The 17,143-nt window shown below is 41.6% G+C and overlaps 1 protein-coding gene across 3 annotated transcripts; it reads left to right on the forward strand.

Annotated features, from left to right (window-relative positions):
* Positions 1–476: 476 nt before the first annotated feature.
* Positions 477–13,376, forward strand: LOC111146042 (toll like receptor 4). 3 transcript variants are annotated; one of them, XM_022501412.1, is made up of 3 exons: positions 477–827; positions 7,090–7,256; positions 10,536–13,376. In XM_022501412.1, exons 1-3 carry the CDS (start codon positions 735–737, stop codon positions 12,775–12,777), a joined length of 2,502 nt encoding a protein of 833 aa, XP_022357120.1. In that variant the 5' UTR covers positions 477–734; the 3' UTR covers positions 12,778–13,376. The 3 variants fall into 3 exon arrangements, with proteins under 3 accessions (XP_022357120.1, XP_022357121.1, XP_022357122.1); XM_022501413.1 differs by lacking the exon at positions 477–827 and adding an exon at positions 3,415–4,330 and having other exon boundaries at positions 10,536–13,361; XM_022501414.1 differs by lacking the exon at positions 477–827 and having other exon boundaries at positions 7,121–7,256; positions 10,607–13,361.
* The last annotated feature ends 3,767 nt before the right edge of the window (positions 13,377–17,143 follow it).

Raw genomic sequence — 17,143 nt, forward strand, 5'->3', positions numbered from 1 at the left:
TTTGGGACTGGACCTTTAAAAAAGTTTGCATTTTAGAAGGTAAAATGAAGTCATACAGGTAGGTCCTAATCTAAAATGGCTGGTGTCTATCTAAGAAGGGGAAATTTGGGCACAGATGCAGAAGGGGGAGAGACCAAGTGAAGATGCCACCTGTAAGCCAAGGGGAGAGCCTAAATCAAGCCCACTGACACCCTGGTCTCATCCTCCCAGCCTCCAGGACTTCATAAGCAAATAAATGTCTGTCCTTGAAGCCACCCAGCCTGCGGTAATTTGTCATGGTGGCCCTAAGAAACTAATACACAGGGCAAGTTTCCACTACTAAAGTGAAACTGGAAAGCCACCATCCTGGACTGTTGCACAGGCCGTTCGACCGGTCTGACTGATTTCCCAAGTTCACTAACTGGGAGGTCAGATGACTTCCCGGGATCAAAGCCAAATTCCTCTTGCTCTTACTTGGACCACTGATCTGCAGACGTTTTGTTCTTTTTCTTGTAACTTCCTCTCCTGTGACTGGGGACATAAATATTAGAGAAACAAAAGCCCAGAATGCTAAGGTTGCCAGTCTCACTTCCTCTTGCCCCTGAACCAGCAGCAGTACTGTTCTGAATATCTTAATCATCCTGGGGCACCCAGCAGGGCAGGGAGAAGGCAGCAGTGCCCCAGTGACCATCCCAGCAGGCGGATACAACGTGTCATGTTTCACAGAGCCACTTCTGGGCACAGAAAATGTCAGAATGATGTCTCCTACCCGCCTGGCTGGGATGCTGATCCCAGCCATGGCCTTCCTCTCCTGCCTGAGACCTGAGAGCTGGGAGCCTTGTGTGCAGGTATGTGGCTCTGAGTCAGTTCTTCTCCTGGGAGATTTGCCTTGCTTCTGAAAAACTGCTCTCTGCCTAGAACTTCCCACTGTGGCTCCCTCCTAGCTGGCTAGTTACATTTGCAACAAGGAGTCAAATTACCTGAAGGATTTGAAAAGCCACAGGGACCGAAGAGTTCATGGTTATATAGCACCAACAGGCAGCCCGTGGGCCCATGGCCCATTTAGGACTTTTAGGGCTAGTAGGGGCTTTACATCAGAGAGATCTACTGTTCTTTGACTTCTGGGCTGTGTGACCTTGAAGAAGTTATTAAACCTCTCTGAAGCCAATTTTTACATCTATAGCAGTCTTATAATAACACCTACTTCAGTAGAGAGTTGTAAGAGGTCTGCTTCTTGTCATTTCTTTCTGCTGGTGGATTGTACTCTCAGCTTCAGGCACTTACTTTGCTCCTTTCAATCTCAGGAAGGTGTTTTGTTTTTTTTGTTTTGCCTTTTGTCTCTTAATAGTGAGAACTTTCTAAGTGGAGTTCAGACTTTTAGATCTAGCCTTTTCATCAAAGGATGAAAAGAAATGGAATTGGAAAAGAAAAGTAGAGAGAGAAAAATAAAGAAAAAAGATGGAGAGAGAGAGAGAGAGAGACAAACAGAGAAGGGGGAAAAAGAGAGAGAGAGAACCATGTAAAATGACAGCTAATCTAATGGTTTCTTTCTTTTGTGAAACACCAACTAACTTTTGCGTAATCTCATTCATGATGGATCTCTTTTGTTTTCCCCTGTGTGGACTTCACAAGTGCTTGGAAAGCCCATGGTAGAACCCAAAAACTGAGGGAATGTCCTGAGATTTAGTGTGTGGCCGGGTCAGAAACTCAGAAAAGCATAACCAGCCAAAGTCCTGAGAATGAGAGCATTGGTGAAATAAGACACTTTAATATATAACAAAGATGAATTTGTCATCTCAAAGTCCTCCCTTCCTCCAACTCTCTGCCCAGAGCTCTGCTCATTGTCTTCTCTGTGTCCGTCCTGCTGTTAGGTTAATGGGAATGGATCCTCTAATCAGTCACCCCCAGATAAAATCACACCTTCCCTTCCCCTATCCCCATATTCTCAGTCTCCAAAACCTGTCCAACCCTGCCCATTCACTCGGTGTCATCCTAGGGCAGGTCCTCAGTCTCCCTTGCCTTGATTCTTGGACAGTTACTGGTCTCCTGCTTCTTGGTCTCCTTTCCACTCTAATTCATTCTGTACATTTTTGTTTGTTCTTTATTTGTTGTTGTTTTGCCCAAGGTTCAGTTCTAACAAATTGCCCTCTTAACAGCTTATTATAACTTCTGCATGCTATTAGGACAGTTTGCTACCTAAGGGCCTTTGCACTGACTATTTCCTCGGGCCAGAATGCTTTCCTCCTAGATCAGTGCTGCCCAAAGGTAATACCATGTAGGTCACATGATCTTATTTAAATTTAAACAATAAATGTAACTAAATTTAGCCAAATTTTTACTTACCTAAATTTTAGCTGTTTGTTTATTTATTTCTGGAAGTTAATAATTGTTATTGTATTTACTGACTATTCCAATGTCTTTTTTTCTTCCCTAGAGAAAGAGAAAAAGAGAGCATGCCTGTGTGTGAGTGAAGGGAGAGGGGCAGAGGGAAAGGGAGAGAATCCCAAGCAGACTGTGCTAAGTGTAGAACCTGTCAGGGGACTTGTTTCACAACCCTGAGATGAAAACCCGAGCCAAATTAAGAGCCAGTCACTTAACTGAATGAGCCACCCAGGTGCCCCCATTCTAATGTCTTCATAAGTTTTTTTTTTTAATTTAAATTCAATTAGCCAACATATAGTACTTCATTAGTTTCAGATGTAGTTTTCAATAATTCATCAATTAAACATAGCTTTAAATTTTCTGGTAATCACATTGAAAAATTAAAATTGGTAAATTTAATTTTAATAATATTTTTATTTAACTCAGTATATTCAAAATATTATTTGAAAATGTAATATATACTAAACTATTAATAAAATACTTCACATTCTTTTTTTGGTACTAAGTGTTTGCGATTTAGTATGTATTTTACAGTTTCCCTGTCTCTCAGCTTAGACTAAATGTCTCATGCTCAATAGCCATGTGTGGCTAGAGGCCACCATGTTGGGCAGTGCAGTCTTAGATTTCTTCATGACTTAATCCCTCACTTCACACTTGATCTTAGCCAAAAGGCCGAGAAGTGATAAATCCCTCACTTCATTTATATTTCTGCCTAAATGTCATCTCCTTTTGGAAGTATTCCTTGATCACCTCATGTAGAACTTGCCAAACCCCATATTTCCTTCTTTTTTTTTTTTTAAGATTTTATTTATTTATTTGACAGAGAGAGATCACAAGTAGGCAGAGAGGCAGGCAGAGAGAGAGAGAGGAGGAAGCAGGCTCCCCGCCGAGCAGAGAGCCGATGTGGGGCTCGATCCCAGGACCCCGGAATCATGACCTGAGCTGAAGGCAGAGGCTTTAACCCACTGAGCCACCCAGGTGCTCCCCCCCCCCAATATTTCCTTCTAATCTCTAGATGCTTTATTTTTTATAGCATATTATTAAACATTTTTTGTGTATTTGTTCATTTGTCCTTCCCTTTGATATGGGATCTATAAGTGAACAACACCATTGCTGATTTTTATTTACCTCTATATCCCAGTGTTTTGTGCTGGTCTCAGCCTATCAGTAACCCATGTTGTGGCTGGACCAGCCCCCTTTGGTTCTTTATGATTGTAAGATACCCTTAAGAGATGACCATCAGGAAATTTTGAAAAACTGGAAGTTTATTACTCTGAGACCTGGAAATTACACAGCACAAGTAGGGCCACCCAGCAATACTGAGGGTAAAGAGAAAAAGCTCTCAAGCATGTGAAGTTCTATTGTTATTGGGGTTAAGGAGGGGGGACTAGGGTTTCTCTGGCTCCCTCTTTATTGGTGAGTTTAAAACATAAGAGCAAGGATTGAGGAAGGGGTGGTGGAAAGAGGGGGCAGGAAGAAGGCCAAGCGAGGAGAAGTGGCCCGGCTCTTTATCTAGTCATGTGGCTGGCATTGTGTTTCTTGGAGATAGCCCTCTTTGAAGTGGATGCTTCCCTTGTCAAAGCTTAAATCAGACAGTTGCATTACAAGAAGAGCCAACTGCCAAGGCTTACACTATACCCAGCGCCTAGCACATCGTAGGTGCTCAACTTTCACATGTTGTATGATTAAAAGCATTGCCACAGGGCTCTGGCTTCCCCACGTACTTAGGTTTTACCACTCCTACTTCGTACCAGCTACTCTGAGTTAGTTTCCATCTCTTCTTGCTTACACTGTTCTCTCCCTCTTCCTCTTTCCATGTATCCGAATCTTACTCATCCTTTAAGACTCACCTTGAAATCCTCTCTTTCTCAGAAGCCATCTATAATCCCTGGATCTGGAATTGATCTCTACCATATATGAGCAGGAGGAAGTTATTGTCCAGGCCTGGTTTATGGTCCTTTTCAGTAATGTGAGTCCTGTTCCTACCTCAACTTTTCCTCTGATTGTGAGATCACTGAAGTCTGGAGCCATATCACATGGGTCATGGCACGGTCCACAGCACTTAGAGAAAATGGCTACAATTTGAAGATTTAAGCAAACCTGCATTCAATCAGTTATTAATTCATTTATTCAATAAATAGTAAGCATTACCCATTTTCCAGGTACAATTCAGAGTGCTGGAGCCATAGCAGAGAGCAAGAAAACCAAAGCTTACAACCTAATGAGGGAAATGAACAACACACATGGAAAAATCACACAGATAATTTATGATAGATGGTGATGCACTGTGTGGAGGTAGATGGAAGAGAGTAAAGAAAGGAAGCCTGGGGCCACCTGGGTGCCTCAGTTGTTTAAGCCTCTGCCTTCGGCTCAGGTCATGATCTCAGGGTCCTGGGATCGAGCCTCACATCAGGTTCTCTGCTCAGCTGAGAGTCTGCTTCCCCCCCTCCCCCGCTTGTCTCTCTGTCTACTTGTGGTTTCTCTCTCTGTCAAATAAATAAATAAATAAATCTAAAAAAAAAAAAAAAAGGAACGAAGGAAGCCTGTCACCATCTGCAATTACACAGTATGGTCTGGGAGGCTCCTATAAGGGACAGCATTTCAGGAGACATGCCAATGAAGCCAAGAGCTGCACATGTGACCTGTGATACTTTATGCATATTACTTCTCTCTGAATTCTTCTTTAAAAGGTTTATTTGAGAAGACATACAAATGGCTATCAGACACATGAAAAAATGTTCATCATCACTAGCCATCAGGGAGATTCAAATTAAAACCACATTGAGATACCACCTTACACCAGTTAGAATGGCCAAAATTAGCAAGACAGGAAACAACGTGTGTTGGAGAGGATGTGGAGAAAGGGGAACCCTCTTACACTGTTGGTGGAAATCCAAGTTGGTGCAGCCACTTTGGAGAACAGTGTGGAGATTCCTCAAGAAATTAAAAATAGAGCTTCCCTATGACCCTGCAATTGCACTACTGGGTATTTACCCCAAAGATACAGATGTAGTGAAAAGAAGGACCATCTGTACCCCAATGTTTATAGCAGCAATGGCCACGGTCGCCAAACTGTGGAAAGAACCAAGATGCCCTTCAACGGACGAATGGATAAGGAAGATGTGGTCCATATACACTGTGGAGTATTATGCCTCCATCAGAAAGGATGAATACCCAACTTTTGTGGCAACATGGACGGGACTGGAAGAGATTATGCTGAGTGAAATAAGTCAAGCAGAGAGAGTCAATTATCATATGGTTTCACTTATTTGTGGAGCATAACAAATAGCATGGAGGACATGGGGAGATGGAGAGGAGAAGGGAGTTGAGGGAAATTGGAAGGGGAGGTGAACCATGAGAGACTATGGACTCTGAAAAACAACCTGAGAGTTTTGAAGGGGCAAGGGGTGGGAGGTTGGGGGAGCCAGGTGGTGGGTATTAAGGAGGGCACGTATTGCATGGAGCACTGGGTGTGGTGCAAAATCAATGAATACTGTTACGCTGAAAAGATATTTAAAAAAAAGGTTTATTTGACGATTAAAGTATATAACATATAAGAAATAAATATGCCCACATGTGGCAGGGGATTAATAATAACTGCTAATAATAAATGTTAACATTTATTGATCATTTTCACTTTAATAGGCATCGAGATAATCTCTTTAAATACCTTATTTCATTTAAACCTTTTAACAGATTCTATTTTTTTTTAATTTTTTAAATATTTTATTTATTTGTTTGACAGACAGAGATCACAAGTAGGCAGAGAGGCAGGCAGAGAGAGAGGGAGAAGCAGGCTCCCCGCTGAGCAGAGAGCCCAATGTGAGGCTCGATCCCAGGACCTGGGATCATGACCTGAGCTGAAGACAGAGGCTTTAACCCACTGAGCCACCCAGGTGCTCCTTGGTTTTAAACACAAAACCAAAGTTAGCTAGCTTAAGGAAGAAATTTTGTTGAAGAAATCAGAGAATTCATAAATTAAATGTGAGGTTAGAGAATAAGCGCTTACAAAGCATTTGGGAAAGTATGATGGAAACGAGCACATGAACCAAAGGAGCATAAACCACTCGACTTTGTTTACTAGGTTTCACCATTGGAATCCACACATCCTAAAGATTTTTCCCCATTTCTGTATCACCTTCTCAAAGATCAATGAGTCAAGGGAGAGAATGCCAATGGCATAAATTGAGCTATGATTGTGAGATGTGGACACCTTAACTGGCTGTATACAATTGTGGGGTTCTTAGGGAAAAACACTTTGCCCTAAATCACATGGAAGAACTGGGTGAAATGCAGGGCTTTTGACTCCAAAGCCTCAGCTCTTTACTACTTCATTCCATTGACTCCCTCTAAATGCTGTCATCGTGATAGTAGAGGTTAGAAAACCAGGGACATAGGTGCTCCCCGTTCCAAATCTGGTGTAAGAGATTTTAGAATTATAAAGAATTATAAAGTGAGTGAACGGATGAATGAATGGATGGGTGGATGGATGGATATATGGATGGATGGCTGGATGATGGATGGATGATTGGATGACAGATGGGTGGATGGACAGGTGAATGACTGAGTGATAGATGGGTGGATAGATGGATGATCAGAGGATGGATGGATGGATGGCCCCTGTGCTTATACTGGAGGTCTCCAAGGTTCTGGCCTAGGAGAGGAGAGTGGAAAAGGCAGTTAAGTTGCATGAATTCAGACACTGTATCTAATATGTGATCATTGCAGGTGGTTCCTAACATTACTTACAAATGCATGGAGCTGAATCTCAACAAAATTCCCAACAACATTCCTACATCAACCAAGAAACTGGACCTGAGCTTTAATCCCCTGAGGCATTTAGGCAACCATAGCTTCTCCAACTTCCCGGAACTACAGGTGTTGGATTTATCCAGGTAATGAATGAGATTTTACACATTGCCCAAGGTAAAATTCTCACTGTTCTATCACTTCATTCTTATGTCAGGTGTCTCATCTTTATTCACTTATTCATTCAACAGATATCTTACTTGCTGTATAACTTCATGTGAGCCACCTCCCTTCTGATCTCATTGCCTTATCTGTGAAATGAGCAGCTGGTTGAAAAAGTTTTTAAGAACAGTTCTACTTTTTGATATAGTTTAAGTCAAGGGAGAAAATTGACTCAAACTCTTTCACTAGCAGATGATTGCTAACTACTTCCTATATATTATACAGTCTGCTAGGAAACAAGAGTATATTGATATATACACTTCAGCTATTAAGCTATTAAGGTGAGCATACACACCTGAAAGAAGTAACCTGTTACAATCCTGAGCATGGTGCTAATCACATAGTGGGCATGCAATAAATGTTACTTAATTCTGATTCTGGATTTTGAACCTGACATAGGATGGCAATATAGACCAGTTAAGTGATAAGCTGTGCACAAACTAGAGGCAACATATTGTGTTGTTCAGAAAAGGGGGCTTCTCTGCAGTGGGTAGTGAAGACAGATGTCGTGAACTGAGTGGGATTCAAATATGTCTAGAATATTGAAAGTGGGATAGAGGATAGGGAAAGAAGAAAATATAAGTAATCCAAGGAGGATGATGACAAGATCAAAGGAAAATATCTATTGTGAGAAAGAACAGTGACTAAGATTTTCTTTTCTGATGCAGGGAAATTTATCATTTATTAGGGCAGGTGAAAGTATTATCATTATTTTGGGGGGGGGTAACTGAATCCTAAAACTATTATCATCATTAGGCCCGTATTTTAATAAAATGTACTAGATAATGAATCATATTCTCTGTAAGAGTTTGTGGAAAATGCAGAAGCATTTTATATATGACTTTTTATTATAGAAATACATATTAAATTCTAAGATCATAGCATGAAAATCCTCTTTATAGTGGGTATTTCTGTAGAAAGAAGAGTGGGCATTTGATGTCTTATACTCTAACTTGGAAACTGACAGAGTATGTAACAAAGGAGGAATGGAGCATTTTAAAGCCAGTGGGATAGAGCATAGAGCTCTGTGAGGGTCAAAAGACCCAAGCTGGGCCCTCATCTACCATTTACATCTATGTGGACTGAGGCATGTGACTTCATCTCTCTGAGTGTCAGTTCTCATATCTGTGAAGCAGAAAGGGTGAAACTTAACCCACAGGGATAAATGTGATAATGAATATTAGCCTGTATATGTATTAAGAACCTTACAGAGTTTATAAGAATAAAAATATTATTACAGCACTTCATTAGTTTCTAAATTTCAGTTTTCTGAGTAAGAACTTTGCCAAGGACTATAGTTAAGATAGACAAATCATCCTTCACCCTTTTTAAAACAAGAAGTAGTTTCTCATCAAACAATATCCTTTATAATTCATCTTTGATCCACACCTACACAAGGAACTTCCCTCAGAGGCCTTAACAATGTGCCTGGAGAGAGGACAGGTCCCCCTCAGGTTAGCCAGGAGGATATCCTGGCTTCAGACAGGAACAAACTTAGTACCAAAGATATCCCTTACCTTTTTGTATTCCTTCACAATGTTCACATATAGTAACTCAGCTAGTCCCCTAGACAGCCTTTCATTCCTATGGAAACCTATTGACATATTTGTTTTCTTTTTTAGATGAAGAAACTGAGGCTCAGAGAGTTTTGGTAATTTATCTACATTCACGCTCTACATTTTTTGGAGTTTGTTGGCAGCAGAGATCCATATTTGCATCTCCTGCTTCCAAAGCTAAATGTTCTCTTCATCTTCATGCTCTGCTCCTCCAAAGTGATGAGCTCCCTTTGATGAGACAGAGACACAGCAAGATTCCTCCAGTCTTGCCTAATACATAAGATTACAGGTTATACAATCCTAGACTAGAAAGCAACGTGAGAAATAATCAAGTTTAGCTCCCTCATTTAGAAAGGGGATAAGTGAGATCCACAGAGATATGAGAAGATCACAGAGACACAGACCTGAGATGTCTTGCCCCCTTTTCCAGTGTTCTACCTGTGACACCCACCACCCTCTGTCAAGCTGCCATCAATAAAAGCTTGGGCCAAAATGCTTTTATTACCCCTGACCCTCATGGAGGGGATAGGACAAGTAGAGAAATTGTAAATGTAAATCAGGTTGGACTAGGAAATAACTCATTTGCAAATGCTAACTGGCATGTATCTATAGTGCTAGCAAGAGGCTTGCCATTTGTTGGCTGGATAAGAACCTTGTCTCTACGACACTTCCGTGAATATTGTATAGAGCATAGCTGCCATTTCTCTTGGGGCAAAATTCAAAATGCTTTTCCAGTCGGTAAGCCTCTGCTTTGTATCCTTCTTTCTCCACAACCTCATCTCACACCTCTCCACAACCTCATCTCACACACCCTCCACCCCACTCTGTACACCAGACACAGAAGTTTCTCATGGTTTCTCATGGTTCCTCCATGCATCATGGCTGTCACCTACCTCAGGGCTTTTGTATCTGCTCTTCAGCTCACTTTCTTTTCTTGGTAATTCCTACTCATCCTTCAGATTTCAACTGATGTGCTCTCAGAGAGGTCTACTTTGATCTCCCTTGTCTAGGTCCATTTCTTTAACCTAAGGTTTCGGAGTACACGTTCCTTTTCTTCCACTGAACTCACTTCTACCGACCGTTGCTAACATTTACCTATGATAACTACAACTACAAACATATAGCTAACATATATGGAGAGCTTTGCATAAACCTTGAGGGTATTTGTGACCTTGTGTGTAATTTTTTTATATCCTTGAAATGGACATTTATCAGTCATTTATCATGCCTAAGAGCTAATGGCTATCTTCATCATCTGTACCAATCTGAGGGATAATCACAATTACATGTGGCAGGAAATGGCTGAAGTTAACCCAAGGCAGTTACATACTCTACGAGCCATACAGTCTTCATGTGCCCCAATTATTGATCTTTAACTGATTTCCTTCTGAGGGATGTCCTGCCTCTTCTTAGCATGTGTGCCTTGTACAACAAAAAGAGTTGTCATTGTGTCCAGTAGGGTAATACTGAATCTGGGAGGCTTCTTATTTGCTCATGTCATCATCTGTCCTGCTTCATGTCTCTGTCAATTGATATTCATATGTCATGTCACATCTCTGTGAAGAGCTAGAAGATTGGTATGGTTATTCCTTTTTGACTTTTGATTCAGCAGAAATATTATATAATCTGTATCTCTTTTCCCTGTAGGTGTGAAATTGAGACCATCGAAAACGATACGTATCAGGGCCTAAACCACCTCTCCGTCTTGATATTGACAGGAAACCCTATCCAGAAGTTTCCCACAGAAGCCTTTTCTGGACTCTCAAGTTTACAGACTCTGGTGGCCGTGGAGACAAACCTACAGTCTCTAGAGGATCTCCCCATTGGATATCTCAAAAACTTGAAGGAGCTTAATGTGGCTCACAATCGTATCTGCTCCTTTAAGTTACCTGAATATTTTTCTAACATGACCAACCTGGAGTACTTGGATCTTTCCAATAACAAGATCAAAAATATTTATCATAGTGACTTGCAGGTTCTACATCAAATGCCTCTACTCAACCTTTCTTTAGACTTGTCCCTGAACCCTTTATCCTTTATCCAACCAGGTGCCTTTAAAGAAATTAAACTCCATGAACTGACTTTGAGAAGTAATTTTGATAGTATAGATGCAATGAAAACTTGTATTCAAGGTCTGGCTGGTTTAAAGATCCATCACTTGGTTCTGGGAGAATTTAAAAATGAAAGGAACTTGGAAAGCTTTGACAAATATCTCCTGGAGGGACTGTGCAATTTGACCATTGAAAAATTCCGGATAGCATTCTTTGATGAGTTCTCAGAGGATATCACTGACTTATTTGATTGTTTGGCAAATGTTTCTACAATTTCTCTGGTGCATCTGTTTTTAAAGAGACCACGATACCTTCCTAAAAATCTCAGATGGCAACGGCTGGAAATGGTTAACTGTGAATTTGAAGAATTTCCCAAATGGGAGCTGGACTCTCTCAAGGAGTTTGTTCTCACTGCCAACAAAGGCGTGAGCACTTTTACTAATATGAAGCTGGAAAGCCTTGAGTTTCTAGATCTCAGTAGAAATGACCTGAGTTTCAAGGGTTGCTGTTCTTACACTCACTTGGGGACAACCAGACTGAAGCATTTAGATCTGAGCTTCAATGATATTATTACCATGAGTTCTAACTTCTTGGGCTTAGAACAGCTAGAATATCTAGATTTCCAGCATTCCACCTTGAAACAGGGCAGTGACTTTTCAGTATTCCTATCCCTCAGAAACCTCCGTTACCTTGATATTTCTTATACTCACACCCAAGTTGTCTTCAAAGGTATTTTTGATGGCTTGGTCAGCCTCCAAGTCTTGAAAATGGCTGGCAATTCTTTTCAGGACAACTTTCTTCCAAATATTTTCAAAGACCTGACAAACTTGACCATTCTAGACCTCTCTAAGTGTCAGCTGGAAGGGGTGTCCCAGACAGCATTTGGCTCACTTCCTAAACTTCAGTTGATAAATATGAGTCACAACAACCTCTTGTCATTGGATACACTCCCTTATGAGCCTCTCCTTTCTCTCCAAATTCTGGATTGCAGTTTTAATCGAATAGTGGCCTCCAAGGAGCAAGTACGACAACACTTTCCAAGTAATCTAGTTTCCTTAAATCTTACCCGGAATGACTTTGCTTGTGTTTGTGAACACCAGAATTTCCTGCAGTGGGTCAAGGACCACAGGCATCTCTTGGTGGAAGTGGAAGAAATGGTGTGTACCAAACCTTTAGACATGCAGGACATGCCCCTGCTGAGTTTTAGGAATGCCACCTGTCAGAGGAGCAAGACTATCATTACTGTGTCAGTGTTCACTGTACTCATGGTTTCTTTGGTAGCAGTTTTGGTGTATAAGTTCTATTTCCACCTGATGCTTCTTGCTGGTTGCAAAAAGTACAGCAGAGGCGAAAGCACCTACGATGCCTTCGTTATCTACTCAAGCCAGGATGAAGACTGGGTGAGGAATGAACTGGTAAAGAACTTGGAGGAGGGGGTGCCTCCCTTTCAGCTCTGCCTTCACTACAGAGACTTTATCCCTGGTGTGGCCATCGCCGCCAATATCATCCAGGAAGGGTTCCACAAAAGCCGGAAGGTTATCGTTGTGGTGTCCCGACACTTCATCCAGAGCCGGTGGTGCATCTTTGAGTACGAGATTGCCCAGACCTGGCAGTTTCTTAGCAGTCATGCCGGCATCATCTTCATCGTCCTGCAGAAGGTGGAGAAGTCCCTGCTGCGGCAGCAGGTGGAACTGTATCGCCTCCTCAGCAGGAATACTTACCTGGAGTGGGAAGACAGTGTGCTGGGCCGGCACATCTTCTGGAGACGACTCCGAAAAGCCTTGCTGGATGGTAAACCATGGAGTCCAGAAGAAATGGCGGACGCAGAAAACAACTAGTATGAAATGGTAACCTCTGCCTGGGGAGGAAAAGCTCCCATGGGGCTCTGTGCCCAGCTGGACCCAGGACTTGTTCAGTTAACGAGTACTAAATGCTGCGACGTCCCTGGCATTATGCTAGGGGCTGATGGTTCAGTGGTGCAGGAGGTTTACAGGACTGCTGACCTCATGGAGTTTAGTGCACAGGGAATAATAGTGTGCTAAATCACATACCTCCAGGTGCATGCTTCCACCAAATCAGCTCAGGAGTCCATGGCATGGAAAGTCAACTCAATTCTTACCCCCATCAAACTCAATTAGAACTAAGAGATGGGGCCCCAGAGAGATCAGAAAAAGATGTAATTCTTCACCCGAGTTTTTGGAATGGAAACTACCTCATGTTTTACATGCTAGCTGTCTTAAAGATGTTTGGGCAGTTTTAACTGAACAAAGTCTTTGCTCACCTTTCCCTCTTCTACTGAATGCAACTTAAATTCCACTCAATTCAGCAGCCTCCTGATTCAGACCCCTTCACCTCCACTTGAAGCCAGTTTCTTTACAAAGGTTAAAGTCTAGTTACTGATTCCCAAGGAAATCTGATTAACACATATCCACAAACATCCTGGCCATTCTTTAGTATGTTCTATTTATTAACGAATCGTGCCTGGTGCATTTTTGTTTTTACAAAATCCAGTTCTCATTTTTCATGTTTCCTCTATAAACTCTTATCATAAATAAGACTGTTAGAGACATGCTGGAAATTTCCATATTTAAGCACTATCATTCAAGCAAATATGTAAAATACACTCCATCACTTTGTCACTTGATGTCACTCTAAAAGTTATTACCTACTAGGTTATGACTGTCATGAAGGAAGCATTAAAATAATTTGGTTGAAAGTGGCACTTATTTTAATAGAGAGGGACAAATCCAAATTCCCAGTTCTGTAATGAGCAATTCGGGGCTAAGGGTATGCCAAGAAATAGGTTGGCCTGGAGGGCAGTTCTTAATGGTCCCAGAAACATAGGGCTGATACAGCTGGGATGACCATGCAACACGAACCACAGCAGTCACTTCTGCAGGAAATGAGTATTTGCTGATGGAACATTGACTTGTTCAGGGGATTATGAAATAGTTCAAGGTGGGAAGTACACACTGCTGCTTCCTGTTGAGTACTACTCCCCATGACCACATTCAGGAAAGAGTAGATATTATCACTGAAAAAATAGTCTCACTGAGGTTAATGTGGTCATGTTAAGGGGAATTCTTAGAAGAACACACACCCTTCTTCTTCTGGAAGAACAATAAAGTAATCTGGAAAATACGGTTGTCAAAACTGAAAACATAGCCACAACCCAGGAGTGTGTTTGTGACTGTTTCAGAGTATATTTTGGTTGGAGCATAACTGGAGTTGTTGAACATACCTGGGTGTGCTTATAGGTCTTACATGGCAGTGAAAGTAGATCTGTGTCTTTGTGTGCATGCCTCTTTGTGTTGCTGTCTGTGTCTGTGTGTATGCAAGAGTGTGTGTGTCTGTGTGATCATGTCTGCATGGGACAGTGTGATTCTCTTGCAAGGGGAATATGTGCATTTGATGTGGATGTCCACAGCTGTTTGAGATAGTTTCTCTACTCCTGTGTTTGTATGTGATTGCTTATATACGACACCTGTGTTAGATTTGAGTATGCCCAAAGCCGTGTGTTTTTGTATGTACCCAGGCTATCATGAGTGTGCTTATGTTCATATTTGAGTGCGGGTTCTGCAGATGTGTGTTAGTTAAAGCAAATATACAAGACCCCAAGGAGGAAAATCAAAATGAAGCTGGAATGTTTCTTGTATACAAGGTTGATGCTGGCCTCCTTCCCATCAGTCCCCTCTCCCAAATGGGGATTCTGAAAATTGCAGGTGAAGCAGATAAGGAGGGAAAGAAACAATAGGATGGAAACATAAGGGGAGGAAAGAGGAAAGTCAGACCAGGAGCAGGTCCTTTGAAGCCATTTAAGTTCTCTGGATTAAAAGGAGACCAGAAATGGAGTAGAGAGAAATTAATACTAATTAGAATGCCTTCAATTTGTGGAATACACTGCAACTTAGAGCACAGTCATACAATTATGACCACATCTGAATTTCTTATTATCTGGGGGAGGTAGCAAGTTAAGAATTAATTTCCCTATTTTACAGTCATGAAAACTGAAGTTGAAGGAAGGAAGGAAGTTTATTATCAATAGGCTGCAGTATAAGTGAACGGCAGGGCCTGAACTTGGGCCCACAGCCTCCTTGGGGCAGCTCACTTTCCACCGCACCCCAGTGCTTCACGCTTTAAGTCAGTAAAACAAGAAGTGAAACCGCTGTAGTTCTCTGGGTAGTCAACACTGGTCAAGAGTTTTTCACTGAAACCGTGAATCATTAGGCAAATACATATGCATATATATATATATAAAATATATATATACTGAGTGATTTATTCATAACACTTTCCTTTTCATAAAAGGATGTGAGGGAGATTCAAACAAAGTATTCCTGGACAATAAGGGGACTCGACAAGAGCTAGAAAAGCAGGACAAAGGATGAAAAAGAGGAAAGGAAGACACTAGGAGTAAACTTTAATATCATGCTTCCCCATTCAGACTCCAGAGAGCTTCCCCCACCCACCATAGTGTTTTGGATAGTTGGAGAGTGTGGCTTCTAGAGAAAGTCACAACTCAGACTTAACCATTTACCATGACTGTTCGGGGCTTCACATTTATGAGCGCCTGGCTAACTCCAGTATAAAATGGGGGTGGGCTATTACCCTCTGAACGGCTGTCAGTATTAAGTATGATTGCATGTATAAGGGATACTATTTTTATGGAGGACTAATCCTCTGGGATTTCATAAACAGTGAACAGAACGAAATATTGAGTGGTGTTCTCAAAACAAAAAAACAAAAAACCAACATTTTAGCAAATGCTGTTTTCCCAACCTGTGGGACCACAGGAAGGCTCTAATTAGTCAGTTTCTTTCTGACTCAGTTCCCACCCACAGGATTGCCAGAACCCCAGCTGCCTTTTGGACTTTGTTACCTCTCTAGAAATCACCAGGAGGTTCCTGGAGGGTCTTACAGAAACACAGTCCTCCACAAGAATGATCTCCCTCTGTGAGGGTAAGGAGCATGTCCATTCATCCTTTGCTGCTCCAGCCCTGAGCTTGATGGCCTGCACAGAGCAGCCATCTGTTTATTTAAAGAATTCATGAGTAAGTGAAGACCCACCTCTACAGGGAGGCTGTCCTCTGTATCTCAAGGCCCCTAGGATCCAGACCACAGCTCTTTGCTGCACTTGCAGTGTCTGGGGCTCTAGACTTCTACAGCTATTTCTTGTCTCTGCTGTCTCCATGGATGTTCTCAACCTCTTCCTCCACTCAGTTCCTTAACTCCCAAGTATTCCAAAAGTTACTTTGCAGAAGAAGGGAAGAGGACTTCTAATAGTTATCCTTAGTCGCTATATTTAGGTCCTACTCTACTGTTTTATGTATGATATGTGATTTAAATTCACATACCACATTATTATTACCCATTAGGAAACAAAGACTCTGAGGCTATAAGTAACCTATCCAAAGTCGCACAGCTGGTAAATGCACAGCTTGAATTTAAACCTAGTCTCTCTTCTATCAGCAGGCAATGCGGCTAGGTGGTTTCCCTGTCTTCCCTCCATTTATTATAGAGATTTTAGTATACTGTTCTTTATTTTTATTTTCTCTTCGTATGGCCAGAGCTCAATGCCTGAACCTAGATATGAAGCTGAAACCAAAAGATGGGTGTTGGTTTGAAGGCTGAACTTTATAAGAGATATCAAGCAGTCCATGAACAACCATTTTCTCACAATGGAGGACTAAGCCCTTCCTATTTCAACTCTCTTTTCCAACAGAGTGCATTCTTTTCCAAGATGTTCCCAGGATTTTCTTGCAAACAGGTCCATCCAAATGTCCTTCCAGGTGGACCAAGCTGATTCTTATTTATACCAAGTACCCAACACCCTATACTCAGTGATCCTTTCTGCTACATGATTTTAAATAAGGCTATTCCAAAGATACAGATATAATGAAAAGAAGGGACACATGCATCCCAATGTTCATAGCAGTGTCCACAACAGCCAAACTGAGGAAGGAGCCAAGATATCCTTCAGCAGATGAATGGATAAAGAAGATGTGGTTCATACATAAGGTGGAATATTCCTCAGCCATCAGAAAGGATGAATACCCACCATTTGCACTGACATGGATGGAAATGGAGGAGATTATGCTGAGTGAAATAAGCAGAGAAACACAGTTATCATATGGTTTCACTAATATGTGGAACATAAGGAATAGTGTGGAGGACCACACGGGAAAGGAGGGAAAACCAAATAGG

This window comes from Enhydra lutris, unplaced genomic scaffold (genome assembly GCF_002288905.1).
Source record: "Enhydra lutris kenyoni isolate GAN:26980312 unplaced genomic scaffold, ASM228890v2 scaffoldscaffold13, whole genome shotgun sequence".
Taxonomy (NCBI): Eukaryota; Metazoa; Chordata; class Mammalia; order Carnivora; family Mustelidae; genus Enhydra; species Enhydra lutris.